The sequence below is a fragment of the Elephantulus edwardii genome, unplaced genomic scaffold, assembly GCF_000299155.1.
Source record: "Elephantulus edwardii isolate Elephantulus edwardi_28Jun2011 unplaced genomic scaffold, EleEdw1.0 scaffold00227, whole genome shotgun sequence".
Classification (NCBI taxonomy): Eukaryota; Metazoa; Chordata; class Mammalia; order Macroscelidea; family Macroscelididae; genus Elephantulus; species Elephantulus edwardii.
Window position 1 is genome coordinate 3,613,598 of NW_006399977.1, and position 13,930 is coordinate 3,627,527.

The window sequence follows — 13,930 nt, forward strand, 5'->3', positions numbered from 1 at the left end:
CTTCTGCTCCAGGACTCACTTCTTGTGGCTTAGTACCTCTTTCAATTGTGACATGGTGCTGACACAAGAGGATAGTTTCCCAGAAGAGGATGTTATGTCCTTTAGATCTGGTGTGTAATTGTTGTTTTCTTGGCCTGAGGGCCTATGGCTCTCAGACCCAAAAGTATTTTAACTTTCAGCCTGCAGATGCCTGAGATTGGGTGCTTTATGTGCAGTGAAGATTTTTATTACTACCAGTAATAACAATAATTAACTAAGAATGACAAGTTAAAGGGCTTAAACTCTTGACCACATGTAAGCTTGTCAAATGATAGTTATCTATTCATATTTATAGGTGTTATAAAGAGAGTGAGAACTATGATGTTTCATGTTTAATTTCACTGTTAAAAGTAAAAAAGAAATAGGCTATTTCAGTGCTAAGGATTATACTTCAATCCAAAGGGCATGTGGTTTAAATCCACCAGAAGCTCTGCAGTACAAAGAAGGGCAAGCTTCTAACATGGGATTAAACTGTCTTTAAAAATCTGCTGGAGGGTCAGCTATGGGTTGGTTCTGACTCGACTGTACACAATAATAATAGCAGGCATAACAGAATAAAGCAGTACAGAAAGAAGTTAAATCTAAGTTCACAAAGGGCATCAGAAGAAAAGATATTAGCTAGAATTTCAAAATGTTTACATTTTAACACAGGTTTACTTTAAGGTTAATGACCCTAGCTGAACAAAAATCACATTTATTATACATTTACACATTTATGAATATTTACAGTCTTGGAAACTAAGGGAAGATTTTCATGAGTGGGAATTGATTTGATGGCAGTGCGTCTGGGGTTTTGTTTTTTTGTTTTTTTTCCCTGCCTGGGGGGGAAAGTTTCCTACTTTTACTGGTATAATTTAAATAGTTCTATTTTTTCCTTGGCAATTTCAAATATGTTTAACAAAAATCAAAACCAAAACAAAATCAAACTCAAACCAGAAAACTACTTAGGAAATAGGAATAAAAAGATACTTTAAGATTCTCTTTTCAAATGAAGAGCAAATAATTTAACAAAAGTCAATGTGAAGAATTAATTTGGTTTCCCCAAAAGTTATGCTGGTGTTCTCTTATATCTGTTAATATATTTTTATTCGGAAATCAAGATTTTCTTTAGTTTTCACCTAAGTCATACAAAAGTAGGATAGGCATTAATGCTAATCCTAATTTGAGTGGTGTTTTATAAAAGGGCAAGGCAGACACACAAGGGAACACATATAATAATGGAGAAAGACAAATCTGTACATCTTGACAATAGAACTGAGAAAATAAATTCCAGGTTTTTAAAAGCCAAACAAAGCAACATAACTAAAGCTACTTACTAGTCCCTAAATGCTTCTCTAGAAAGGAGATTAATATAAGATTTTTGGACAATCAATTTTTAATTCACTCTCTTAGGGGAATTAACGGTTAAAATGCATTTTCAGAAAAGAAAAATAACCACTTTATATTAGATAAAAGTATCAATAATAGACAAACAGAGATAGTTACAGTATTAGAGGTAGAGCCCAGATTGGAAGTTAGTCAAAGTGAGGAGAAACAACTGCAAACAGCCTTTAATGGATGGAACATGTAGTGCACAAAGTATAAATGTTGGAAAACTAGGAGCTGTAAAAAGTGAAATGAAATGAATGAACATTGACATTCTAGGCATTAGCAAAATGAAATGGATTGTCTTTGGCCACTTTGAATCAGAAAATGGTATACTATGCCAGGGACAGCAACAACACAGAGCAAGAATGGTGTTGCATTCCTAATTAAAAAGATATTTGCACGTTTGTGGTTGCTGTGATGCTAAACACTGTGGCACTGATGGGTCAAATGAGATAATGGCTACTCATGGTGAGCAGTGTTTGGTAGAGCTCCCCGATTAAGACAAGCTTGGAAGCAGGAGTGGCATCCACTTCCAAAATATCTTGCCTCTGGAAACTCTATGAACATGGAGAAAAGTTGAAAGTTACACAAGTGTTCAGGTCTTTCCTACATAGGGTTGCTATGAGTCATCTATGATTTGATGGCACGTAACAACAACAGCAACAACAACATCTTGAAACACAATGTTGTAAATAACAGGATACTCATACACATATAAGGAAGATCTGCTAATTTGACTAACATTCAATGATACACATGTACTGGTAAAGCCAATGAGGACAAAATTGAAGATTTTTACCAAATTTTGCAGCCTCAACTTGGCCAAAAATGCAATCAAGAAGTATTAATGATGTTGTAGAACGTGTATGAGGATCCAAGAGGGGAGAAGTGGAGCTGAGTGGTGAGGATGGGCAAGGGTGGTGGTTAATCATAGGGTCACACAATTTGATGGACGAAGGGGGGGGTAGGTAAAGAAAATAGGAAAGATCTGGTGTGAAAAAACAATGTATACAAACTTTTAAAGTAAGTGAGTATAAAATAAAAATTTTATTTTAAATAAAAAATTGAAGTAGTAATGGTAATTGGTGACTAGAATGCTAAAGTTGGAAACAATGAAGAAGTAATGGTAGTTGGAAAGTATGGACCTGGTAATAGAAATGAGGTTGGCAATATAATGATCAATTTTTTTATGTTGTTCAATGACTTTTTAAAAACACAAATGATGGCTTTATAAATGGACATCACCAGATGGATTATATACTAATTTGATTGACTACATCCATGGAAGGAATCATTAGAGAAGCTCAATATCAGCAATCAAAACAAGGTCATGTGCTGACTATAGAACAGATTATCAATTACTCATGCCCAAATTTAAACTGAAACTGAAGAAAATGAAAAATTCAAGGGAACAAAAGTATTATTTTTAGTCTATCCTACCTAAATTTAAAGATAAGAATAAGTTTGAAGTGTTGAACACTAATGATTGAAGACACAGAACTTGTGGACTAACATCAAGGATTTCATCCATGAAGAGAGTAAAATGTCACTAAAAAGACAAAGGAGGAAGAAAAAAAATGAAAACGAATGTCAGAAGAGACCATAAAATTGCACTAGAATATTGAGAAACCAAAACAAACAGAAGAGATGTTGAAGTTAAAGAGCTGAACAGAAGATTTCAATGGACAGATTGAAAAGACCAAGCAAATTATTTTAATGGAATGTGTGGAGACCTAGAATTGAAGTATACAAAGGAAAGAATTGCTTCGAATTTCTCAGGCTAAAATAACTGAAAAAACAAATTCAAAACTTGAGTTGAGTTACTTAGAAATGTATTTCTACATTTTGTAGGCAAAATCTTGAATGATCCAGGAAGCATCAGAAGATGGAAGAAATACACAGTATCACTGTACCAAAAAGAATTGGTCTCCCTGAAATATTTCAGGTAATACCATATGATCAAGACCCAATAGAAATAAAGGAAGAAGTTCAAGCTGCCCAGAAGGCACTGGGAAAAAATAAGGCCCCAAAGAATCAATGGTATACCAATTGACATATTTCAAATGTCAGATGCAGGTCCAGAAATTTGGACAACAGCTTTCTGATTAACTGACTAGAAAAGACACATATTTAATATCATTCCCAAAAAAGGTGATCCAACGGAAAGTGGAAATTGTCAAACAGTATAATATCACATGCAAGCAAAACACTGCTGAAGATAGTTGAAAAATGGCTGGAACAGTACAAAGACAGGGAACTTCCAGAAGTTCAAGCTGGACTTAGAAGAAGCCATAGTACTAGGGATACCATTGTTAATGTTGGATGGATCCTTGCTGAAAGCAAAGAATATCAGAAGAATGTCTATTTGTGCTTTGTTGTACATTGCAAGGGACTTGATTGTGTGGATAATAGAAAATTATGCTTAATATTGAGAGGAAGGGGCTTTCTACAACACTTAATTGTGCTCTTGTGAAACCTATACCTAGATCAAAAGGCTACTGTGCAAACAGAGCAAAGGAACACTGCATGGTTTAAAATTAACAAAGGTATGCATCAAGGTTTTATCCTTTCTCCATACCTACTTAATCTGTATATTTAAATAGCTGAACTCTGTGAAGAAGAATGTGGTATCAGGATTGGAGGAAGATTCATCAGTAATCTTTGGTATTCTGATGATACAAACTTCTTAGCTGAAAGAAAGTAGAACTTGAAGTGCTTGCTTCAGAATATCAGACTACAGCCTTTAATATGGATTGCATCTCAATGTCAAGAAAAAAAAAATCATAACAGGTGGTGAAAAGATTGAAAATGTCAACAACTTCATCTGACCTGGATCCATCATCAGTACTCTTGGTGCCAGGAATCAGGAGATATATTGTACTGGGAAATTCTGCAGTCAGGGACCTCTCCAAATTATTGAGGTGCAATGATGGTAGATCGAGGACTATTAGTTTGATATGCCTGACTGAGGCCATGGTCTTTTCTCTCTTTTTTTTTTCATGGTAAAGACTGCTTTATTGGTGACAGTTAGTGCAAGTCAATAAATACTGATCCCCAAAGAAGAGCTCTTTTGATCAGATTACTGGTCCATAGGGCACGGAATTAAACTGAAGCCAGAGCTGGGATGATAATTTGAAGTCAATCCTGCTTCTTGGGAAACGAAGCCACAGCCATCTGATATATGGCATATGCTGTTCCGCCAACTGTAAGAAGCATGGTGGCTCTATACAGGAGGGCATCAGCTATCCCACCCTTTAGATACACTGGAATTCCATTATCCTCCTGAAACAGCTTTTGTTTTTCTCGAACTTTATTTTCAAACTGTCTGCGTGAAGTAGCACTTATGGTCCTCTGGGTAATTTGACGAAGAGCCAGCATATTCCGCAGCATCTTGGCTGTATTTTTTGCCCACCAACAGCGACAACTGAACACCGGCCATGGTCTTTTCAATCACTTGCTATGCATCTGAGAGCTGGGCAATGAATAAGAATGACAGAAGATTAACTGGTGTCTTTGAACTGTGTTGTTGGAGAAGAGTACTGCATATCCAATGGACTGCCAAAAGAAAAAAATAGATTTGATAAATATGTCTTGGAGAAGATGCTGCCAGAGCGCTCCTTGGAGAGAAAGATGACGAAGCTTCATTTCACATACGTTGGGCATGTTGCTAGGAGAGGTTATACAGTATTGGAGAGGGAAGGTGGAGGGATGATGAAAGAGAAGAAGACCCTTAACAAGGTGGACTGACAGTGATTACAACAATGGACTTAAGTGTGTAAGAAATTGTGAGGATGGCACAGGATAGTTTAAATATGTTGTTCAAAAGGTAGCTATGAGTTGGACTTGACTCAACACCTAATAACAACAGATGGGGAACAAAGCACAAGAAATCTTAAAATTACCAGAGAATAGTGCTCATCTACCACCAAAAAGTTATCTGTACATATATGAATAAATTTTTCTGTTTTCCTTCTGTTGCTTTTCAATGTGATTTTGAGTGCTCATCAGAAACCTTGGTGGAACAGTGGTTAAAGTATCCATTCGCTAAACAAAAGGTCAGTGTTCAAACTTAACAGCTTCTCTGGGGGAGAAAGATGTCTCTGTAAAGATTGGAAGTCCTCAAAGGCAACTCTACTCTGTTCTATAGGTCACTATGAGTCATAAGTGACTCAATGACAAGAGGTGGGGTTTTTTTTTTTCCTTGGGAGAAGGAGGAAGGAATGCCAATATTGATCCCAACAGGAGAGAAGGAATTCTCCTTGATTGTGTTGATTACATGGTTCTCCACCACCTTTCATATTCGATGTCAAAGAACAGCTTATCATGTAGGCTGAAGAACTTGTCTAGTAAAAGGATTTGATTTCCATTGTTATAATTTGAACATAATGAACCCCAAGAAATATATTTTCTTCTTCTTAAGCTATGTCAGAAAGTGAACAGAAAGCACTGCAAAAATTGTAAAAATTCATTATAAAAACTTATAAATTTAGGTTTAAGCATTGAAAGGGTGCTTCCATATTCAGGCATTTAACACAAATATGACAAATATGTCTTGAAGAAAGTGCAGCCAGAGTGCTTCTTGTAGGCAAAGTAATAAAGATCCACCTCACACACTTCAGCATGTTGCTAGGAGAGGCTATTTTTTGGGGAGGGACATGATGCCTGGAAAGGTGGAGGGTCACTGAAGGCTAGGAAGACCCTTAACCAGGTGAGTGGAATAACACAGTGACTGCTGCAATGGGTTCTAATACATCAGGAATTGTGAGGCTGGCATAGAACATGACAGGGTTCAGAGCTGTTGTTCGTGGGGTAGGGTAGCTATGGGTCGTACCCGATCCGATGGTACCGAACAGTAACAACAATAACAACAACAACAACAGCACACAAATAGGCTGAAGTGATAGAAAGCAATTGCAGTTTTTCAGCTTTTAGGTTTTGTTCCACTTTCGCATTGAAAAACACTAGGTGAATTAGAGGCGAGTTCTGGTGGCCTAGTGCGTAGATATTTGAACAGCTAATGAAAAGGCACGAGCCACTCTGTGGGAGAAAGATGGGCAGTCTCCTTCTGTGTGATTTATGACCTCTGAAAACTTGCTAGAAGAGCAGTCATGAATCAGTTCTGACTCAATGGCAATGAGTTGAGCTTTACCGAGGAGTGAATTACACAATGGTTTTCTTTTCTCCGCATTTTTTTCTTGTTCAGGCTTTCTTCAATTGTTGATAGTGTAGTGTGCTGTTGAGTTGGAATTGACCCATAGGTGACCCTCCAGTGGGGGTTTCAGAAGCAGTAAATGACATGAAAAGTATTTAATAATTCTTACTTATTAATAAATCTTATAAGGAGTTAATGATCCCTGGTGGCACAGTGCATCATTTATTGGGCTGCCAACAAAAAAGTCGGCAGCTTGGATCTATCAGCTGCTCCACAACAGAAAGAGAAAGAGGGGAAGTCTATTCTGGGAAAGGTTTATAACCTCAGAAACCTGAAAACAAAACAAAACAAAACTAAACCCAACAAAAAACAAAACCAAAAAAGAAACCTGAGAGAGGGTCACTATGAGTTGGAATCAACTCAGTGACAGTAGGCTTGGTTTTGAGGAGTTACTAGACAGAAGGGAAGACTATTCAAAATGACTTTGACAGAGGAAACACCTATGTAAGATATATTATTCAAACCTATCTTAACACTTAATCCCACAAGTTTTCAATACATGTAGGGGTAAAAATTAGGAGAGACATGATTTCAGATCCAATAGTTTTTATATGTTCATGTTCTATTACAATATAGCACATATTCTTAAGAATTAAACTTTAAACCAAGAGCATCTGAAGTCAAAATGCCATGAAAACAGGGCAGCAACAAGCTGAAGCTACTATTTATGGATGAAGTAGTATCTATTAATGCTTAGAAAAAGAGAAGTCTGAATCCAATAAATCAATACTTTTTTTGGCTTACTTGGTACCAAATTATCTTTCTTATGGAAAAAAAAGTTTTTTAAATTGTGAGTCAGTGTCACATAATTAAACTATTATTTCCACCCTAACCTTCCTAAAACAAGTAAATAGTTTGGCTGATAGAGTTTTCACTCTGTAGTACCGGTTTTAAAGCTCATTGGCATTTCTGCTTCAAATAATCTCAGACAATTTTTACAAAGCCATAGTGTATTACAGACTTCTGGTAAAGAGAATGTGGATGATAGTAAAAAACAAACAAAAAAAACCAAAAACAAAAACCAAACCAAAACCAAAACCAATCAACAATGATGTTTTAGCATGTTATTGGAAAAACAAATCCTGTGGGGGAAAATGAATTATCACATGATATAGAAAATAACTTCTAATACTACTGCTTTCTTAAGTCTTATAAATTTCAAATGATCCTAAATAGTTTGAACTTACTTCAGCTCCCTTTTCTCCTTTTAGTCCTTGTTCACCTTGTTCACCTGGATCTCCCTTTAATAGGAACCAAAACAAGAATCATATGTAATGTAAGGGCCAAATAAATGATATTAATGCTGATTTTTTTTAAATGTCAAAATTATAAAGAAGTAAAAACTTACTGGAGGTCCTTGTTGACCAGAGGCACCTCTTGGTCCTGGTACGCCCATATGACCCTAGGAATAGGAAAAAAAGAAATAATATTATTAGAGTAAATAGAGATATGTGGCTTAAAGGATAAGATAGTATCACTTAAAATGGTAGCATGGTGTTATAAAATACATTTAAATGATAGAAATAATGATGTTTTTTGGGGGGGAAAGGAGTACTCTAAAACATAAAAAGTTACTGGATACTGTGATGACTAAAAAGAGCAAAGATTTTGTTCATGCATGTTAATTAATGTAGTAGGTTAAATGGTGACCACTTTCTCCAATCCACCCAACACTCCTGCAAAAAAATCAGAGAAAAAACCAGAACCCTTATATGTCTACACTTTAGCCTCGGCATCTGTGAATGCGACCTTATTTGGGAAAAAAGTAGTGTTTTTAGTTTGTTCCCGCCCCAAGATGTAATATGTGAATAGTTTTAAGATTAGCTTATATTGGATCACCAATGTGAGTCTTAAATACAATGGCAAGTGTTCTTATAAATGATACACAGAGGGAGACATAGATGACAAAAGTTAATGAGAAGACAAGGCAGATATTGGAGTGATGTCTACACAGAGGTTGGAGTGCAGTATCTATAACTACTACATGGGCAGAATATTCCTTACAGCATCCAGAGGGTATGTAGTTCTGTCAACAATGTTATTTCAGATTTCTGGTCTCCAGAGCTGCGGGAGAATACATTTCTATCATTTTAAGTCACCTAATTTTTAGTATTTGGGAAATACAGCTGATAAACACATAAAAGAAGTTGAGAATAAATTTATTTTTTTTCAAACTATTCCTACTCTGGGAGTGTACTATGGTCTCCATTTTTGCAAAGGAAATTCATAGCCTTTTGATAGTAGATTTATCAGGCTGAAGACTGGAAGAGTTACTTTATGTAATACCAAATGACAGCAAATGACTTTGACATTTAGTAAACTGTCAGCACTCTAGTTCTCCAAAGGAATGCTGTCCTACCACATTTTCCTTTTTCAAGTGTGTAAACAGAAACTACTGACAACATAGAACTATGTCAGGTAAAAGCTATGCAGGAAGAATTCTACACGTAATCACTTTTATCCCTTTTCAGCTGTTCTCCTCACCTTAAATTCCTTTCTTACTCCTTGAATGCTCTAGAAAAAATGCCTTAGGAAAAACAGTTATCAGGGGTTTTTTGTTTTGTTTTTTTGTTTGTTTGTTTTTCTGGTCTCAGAGAAGAAAGGACTGGTACATATGTTAATAACATTTCTTTTCACAGGAAGGTCAACTGAGCCTTCTTTGTTTGCATTCTGTGAGGCAAATATTTATGGTTTTAAGTTTTAGCTTCTCCATAAAGGATATGAATCCTGTTTGCATGAACGGTGGCAAGAATGAAAGACTATTTTGGATAGCTCTTTATACAGCAGATGGTCACATTAAAGATAAAATTATTTACTTATGACCCCTAGTAATAAAATATGAACTGTGTGCATAAATAAGAGAACCTGATCAGTCGAGCACTTTGACATATCTCTCAGGTAAATGTTACCTTTTGGTCACCTAATAAACAGAGAAGATATAAGAGATAGAGCTGAGGAAGCTAGAATGACAATGAGAGTGAGCATCTGATTAAACTAAAAAGTCCATAGCTGTGATAGATAATGATGGCCTTACCATCAGTCTTGGATATAACTTTAGAGGATGTTCAAAAAAGAAAGTCAAATGTCTCTCTTTGTTTCACGAAATCTGGGATTATTATCTCACCAAAAAATGACTTTCAAAGAGTTTCACTATTATTACTATGGCCATTCCATTCCCATAAAAATGGGGAAGAAGCCGCATTTTCCATCACTGGCATTTTCTGGTTATAGTAAATATAGAAGAGATCATACAGCTGGTAACCAAAGGTTATAGGTCAAATCCACCAGCTTTTTTGTCTGCTTCCATAAAGATTTATAGGCTTGGGAATTCTATAAGTGAGAAATTCTAGTCTACTCTGAGTGCAGAAGCTGTAGGTGAGAATAAATAAGGCAAATATTTTAGTAGTAAATATTACCACAAAGATGGATGGTTTGATTAAGGAAAATGATGAATTTTGCCTCATAAGTGGCCAGATGAATTGAACTGCTGGAGAGGGATTGGGGATGATCTTATATGAGAAATATGATAAACTGGCTCTTAAAGGAAGAGTGCTCCAGATAGTTAAGGTAAAAAGAAATTCTGGGCTGACAGGAAAAACAAATAGAGAATCATCTTAGAGAAAGTATTGGGTAGAAAATGGATTTGAGAGGGTTATTATGAGGAAACAGTGACTAATTAGTAAATCACTGAATTATTCCAAGCAAAACATTTACCAGATCCTGAACTAAAGTATGTCAGTAGGGTTTGATTCCAGGGATTTTTAAGAAACCCAAAAAAGATTTTCCCAATTGCATGTGAGAAGTGAGAAGTGAGAACTGAGAGTGAGATTGTGAGAAAGAAGCAGAAGAAAGAAGATAAGAGATTAAACAACATATATCAATGAGGAATTAAATAAGTGTAAGCATTAAGCTGGATACATGATGATACCCAGCTTTCTGGCTAAGATATCTGGATAAATATCCAGATCCTATTGGCATTGATACTGTTCACTAAACTGAGCACATAAAACCTGATTAGATATGGAAGGATGTTGATAATATGGTTTGAAACATACTGCGTTTGAGTCACTGAGATTTTTGTCCAGTAGGTATTTGATTATGTGTTTCTCATGCTGGCCAATGATGCAAATATCTAGTTATTGTCATTTTATTGACTGCAAAAAATTCTGACTTTTTCCCAAATTCAGTAAAAAGGGGTTTGGTATTGTAATAATTATCAAGTGCTGTGGAATTGGTTCTGACTCGTAGTAACTCAATGTGTAACAGAACAAAACATTGCCTGGTGGTGGCTTAGTGGTAAGAAATTGTGCTGCCAATGCAAAGGCACACAGTTTTAATCCACCAGCTGCTCTGAAGGAGACAGATGGACAGTTTCCTCCCATGTGATTTGCTGCCTCTGAAAACTTGCTGAAGGGGCAACTATAGGTTGGTTCCAACTTGACAGCACATAACACCATACTATGAACAATAGAAGAACATATGTTAGATATAGCACTGGAGTAGAACCTTCAGATTGGAAGACACTAAAAAATTAGGAAGAACAATTGCAAACATCTTTAATAATTGGAACATCTAACATAAAAAATACTAATTTAGCAGAATTGAGCATAGGAAAAAGAGAAATGGAACACAAAAAGATCAACATTTAGGCATTAGTGAGGTGAAATGGATTGACATTGACTACTTAGAATCAGACAATTTTATTATTTATTATGCTCAGAATGAAAATAAAACAGGAAGGATGGGGTTGAATTAATAGTTAAAACTATAATTTCAAGATTCATCCTGAAGTACAATGCTGTGAATGAATGGATACAAACCATATACATATAAAGAAGACCTGTTAATACAACTATTAGTCAAATATACACACTAACAATTAAAGCTAAAGATAAGGATATATAAGATTTCTATCAACCTTTGATCCCTGGTACCACAGTCTCTTCTAAATCCTGGTTGAACTTCTGACAGTTCCTTATCTATGTACTGTTCCAGCTGTTTTTGAATAATCTTCACCAGTATTTTACTTGCATTTGATATCAATGATATTGTTTCATAATTTCCACATTAAGCTGGATCACCTTTATTGGGAATGGGAACAAATATGGACCTCTTCCAATCATTGACCAGACAGCTGTCCTCTAAATTTCCAGGCATAGACTGCTAAGGGCATCCAAGGCTGCATCTGTTAACTGAAGCAAATCAATTGGTATCCCATCAATCCCTGGAGTCTTATATTTTGCCAATGCCTTCAATGCAGCCTCTACTTCCTCCTTCATTACCATTGGTTCTTGTTCATATGGTACTGCTGGGAAGTTTTCAGTGTCAGTCAATTAAATTCTTTCTTGTACAGGAACTCTGAGTATTCCCTCCATCATCTTTTGATACTTTCTGAATCATTAAATATATTGCCTGTAGCATCTTTCAATATTGTAACATGAGGCTTAAGTTTGTTTTTCAGTTCTTTCAGCTTGAGAAATACAGAGCAAGCAAGTTCTTCCCTTTTAATTCTCCAATTCCAGGTCTCTGCATATTTCAATATAATACTTTGCTTTTTTCTCCTGAGCTGCCCTTTGATATTGTTTGTTCAGCTCTTTTACTCTGACATGTTTTCCTTTTGTTTTGGCTTCTTGATACTCCAATTCAATCTTTGGAGATGTCAGATGTATTCTGAATGAAAGTAAGGAATACCAGAAGAATGTCTATTTGTGCTTTATTGACTATGCAAAGGCATTTTGACTGTGCAGATCTGGACAAGTTGTGGCTGACATGGAGAAGAATGGGAATCCCAGAGCACTTGATTGTGCTTATGTGGAAGGTATACCTGGACCAGGAATTTGTTGTGTGACAGAGCAGGAGAACACTGCATGGTTTGGAATTGGGAAGGGAGTTTGCCAGGGTTGTATTCTCTCTCCATACCTATTAAATCTGAGCAAATTTTCCTAGAACCTAGGCTCTATGAGGGAGAGTGGGGATCAGGATTGGGGGAAGACTCATCAATAATCTGCATTATGAAAATGATATAACCTTGCTTGCTGAAGGTGAGGAGGACTTGAAGCACTCATTGCAGAAAGTCAAGGAATGCAGCCTTCAGTATGGATTGCATCTTAATGTCAGGAAAACAAAGATTCTTACCACTGGACCAATAGGCAGTATTGTTATGGGCATTGCTTGGAGAAGGACATCATACTTGGAAAGGTGGAGAATCAGCATAAGAGAGAAACATCTTCAACAAGATACATTGATGCAGTGTCAGTAACAATGTTTCAATGGTAGGATGGCACAAAATAGTGCAGGATTCAGGTTTGTTGTCCATAGGGTCACTATGAGTCATAGTCAACTCAGTGGCACATAATAACAACATGCTATTCTCACAGTCAATGCTATGTTTCATTCCAACATTGCTGTCTTCATATCAGCTCATCTGTCTGAAGGTTTTTTATTTTTCAAAGACCTCTGCTTTTTCAAGCACAGGTCTTCTAGTGATAGTTTCTCCTATGACACGTTCAAAGTTCATGAGATAAAGTTTCCCCAAACTTGTTTCACAGGAGTATTTTGGCTGTACTTCTTCCAAGACAGACTTGTTTTTCTTGAAGTCCGTAATATATTCAGTATTCTTTGCCAACACCATAATTTAAAGTCATTCTTTGTTCCTCAGTCTTCCTTACTCATTGTCTGTGTTTCCCAGCCTTATGAGACAACTGAAAAAGTACTCTGACAAAGGTTATGCTCAATTTAGTTTTTAAACTGACATCTTTGTTCATAAACACTTTAAGGAGACTCTTGCAACTGATTTTTCCTTTTTTTAGCGTATTATGTCATTAGATTTTTAACTGGTAGCTCTATGGTAAATGTGGATCCAATTAAAATGAAATCTGACAACTTATTTTTCAGAATGAGCACAGTTAAGTGTTTAGAATTATTCTCACTATAATCCATAATTTCTCATGAGCCACATAGTTTAAAGTTTTTTCATAGTCAATAAAACACAGGTACAATTTTTCTGTTATTCTGTGTTTTCAGAAAGATCTATGGAATGTTATCAATGATATCCTTTATTCTACATTCTTCTGAATTTTGGTTGAATTTCAGTTTCACACCAATGTACTGTAAAAATATTTTTTTTATCTTAAGCTACTTGTGTGTGAAATCATAAAAAGTAAAATAACCAGACAGAAAAGTCAGTTTAGACAACTTCACCTGGAAAAACCAAGATTGGGAAGACTTGGTAGGGCAGAAGTGTGAATTTCAGATGTTTAAGCAATATCATTTGTATGGTTTTCAGAGAAAAGATGGCTTCACACTTTACAG

At 35.9% G+C, this 13,930-nt stretch overlaps 2 protein-coding genes across 2 annotated transcripts in view; both read right to left on the minus strand.

The window, feature by feature from the left end:
* Positions 1–13,930, minus strand: part of COL24A1 (collagen, type XXIV, alpha 1) — a 548,498-nt gene that overhangs the window by 105,524 nt on the left and 429,044 nt on the right. Inside the window, exons 44-45 of the mRNA XM_006898370.1 lie at positions 7,968–8,021; positions 7,807–7,860 (exon numbers count right to left, since the gene is read on the minus strand). Of these exons, the coding sequence (XP_006898432.1) occupies positions 7,807–7,860; positions 7,968–8,021 (108 nt within the window). The remainder of the gene's footprint in view (positions 1–7,806; positions 7,861–7,967; positions 8,022–13,930) is intronic.
* LOC102854892 (cytochrome c oxidase subunit 7A2, mitochondrial-like) lies at positions 4,412–4,834 on the minus strand. The gene has a single exon (XM_006898369.1). It carries the CDS (start codon positions 4,795–4,797, stop codon positions 4,546–4,548), a length of 252 nt encoding a protein of 83 aa, XP_006898431.1. The 5' UTR covers positions 4,798–4,834; the 3' UTR covers positions 4,412–4,545.

What these genes read in the sequence shown, in the direction of transcription:
- LOC102854892 (XM_006898369.1), bottom strand. Translation starts at nt 4,797, where the DNA reads ATGCTGCGGAATATGCTGGCTCTTCGTCAAATTACCCAGAGGACCATA.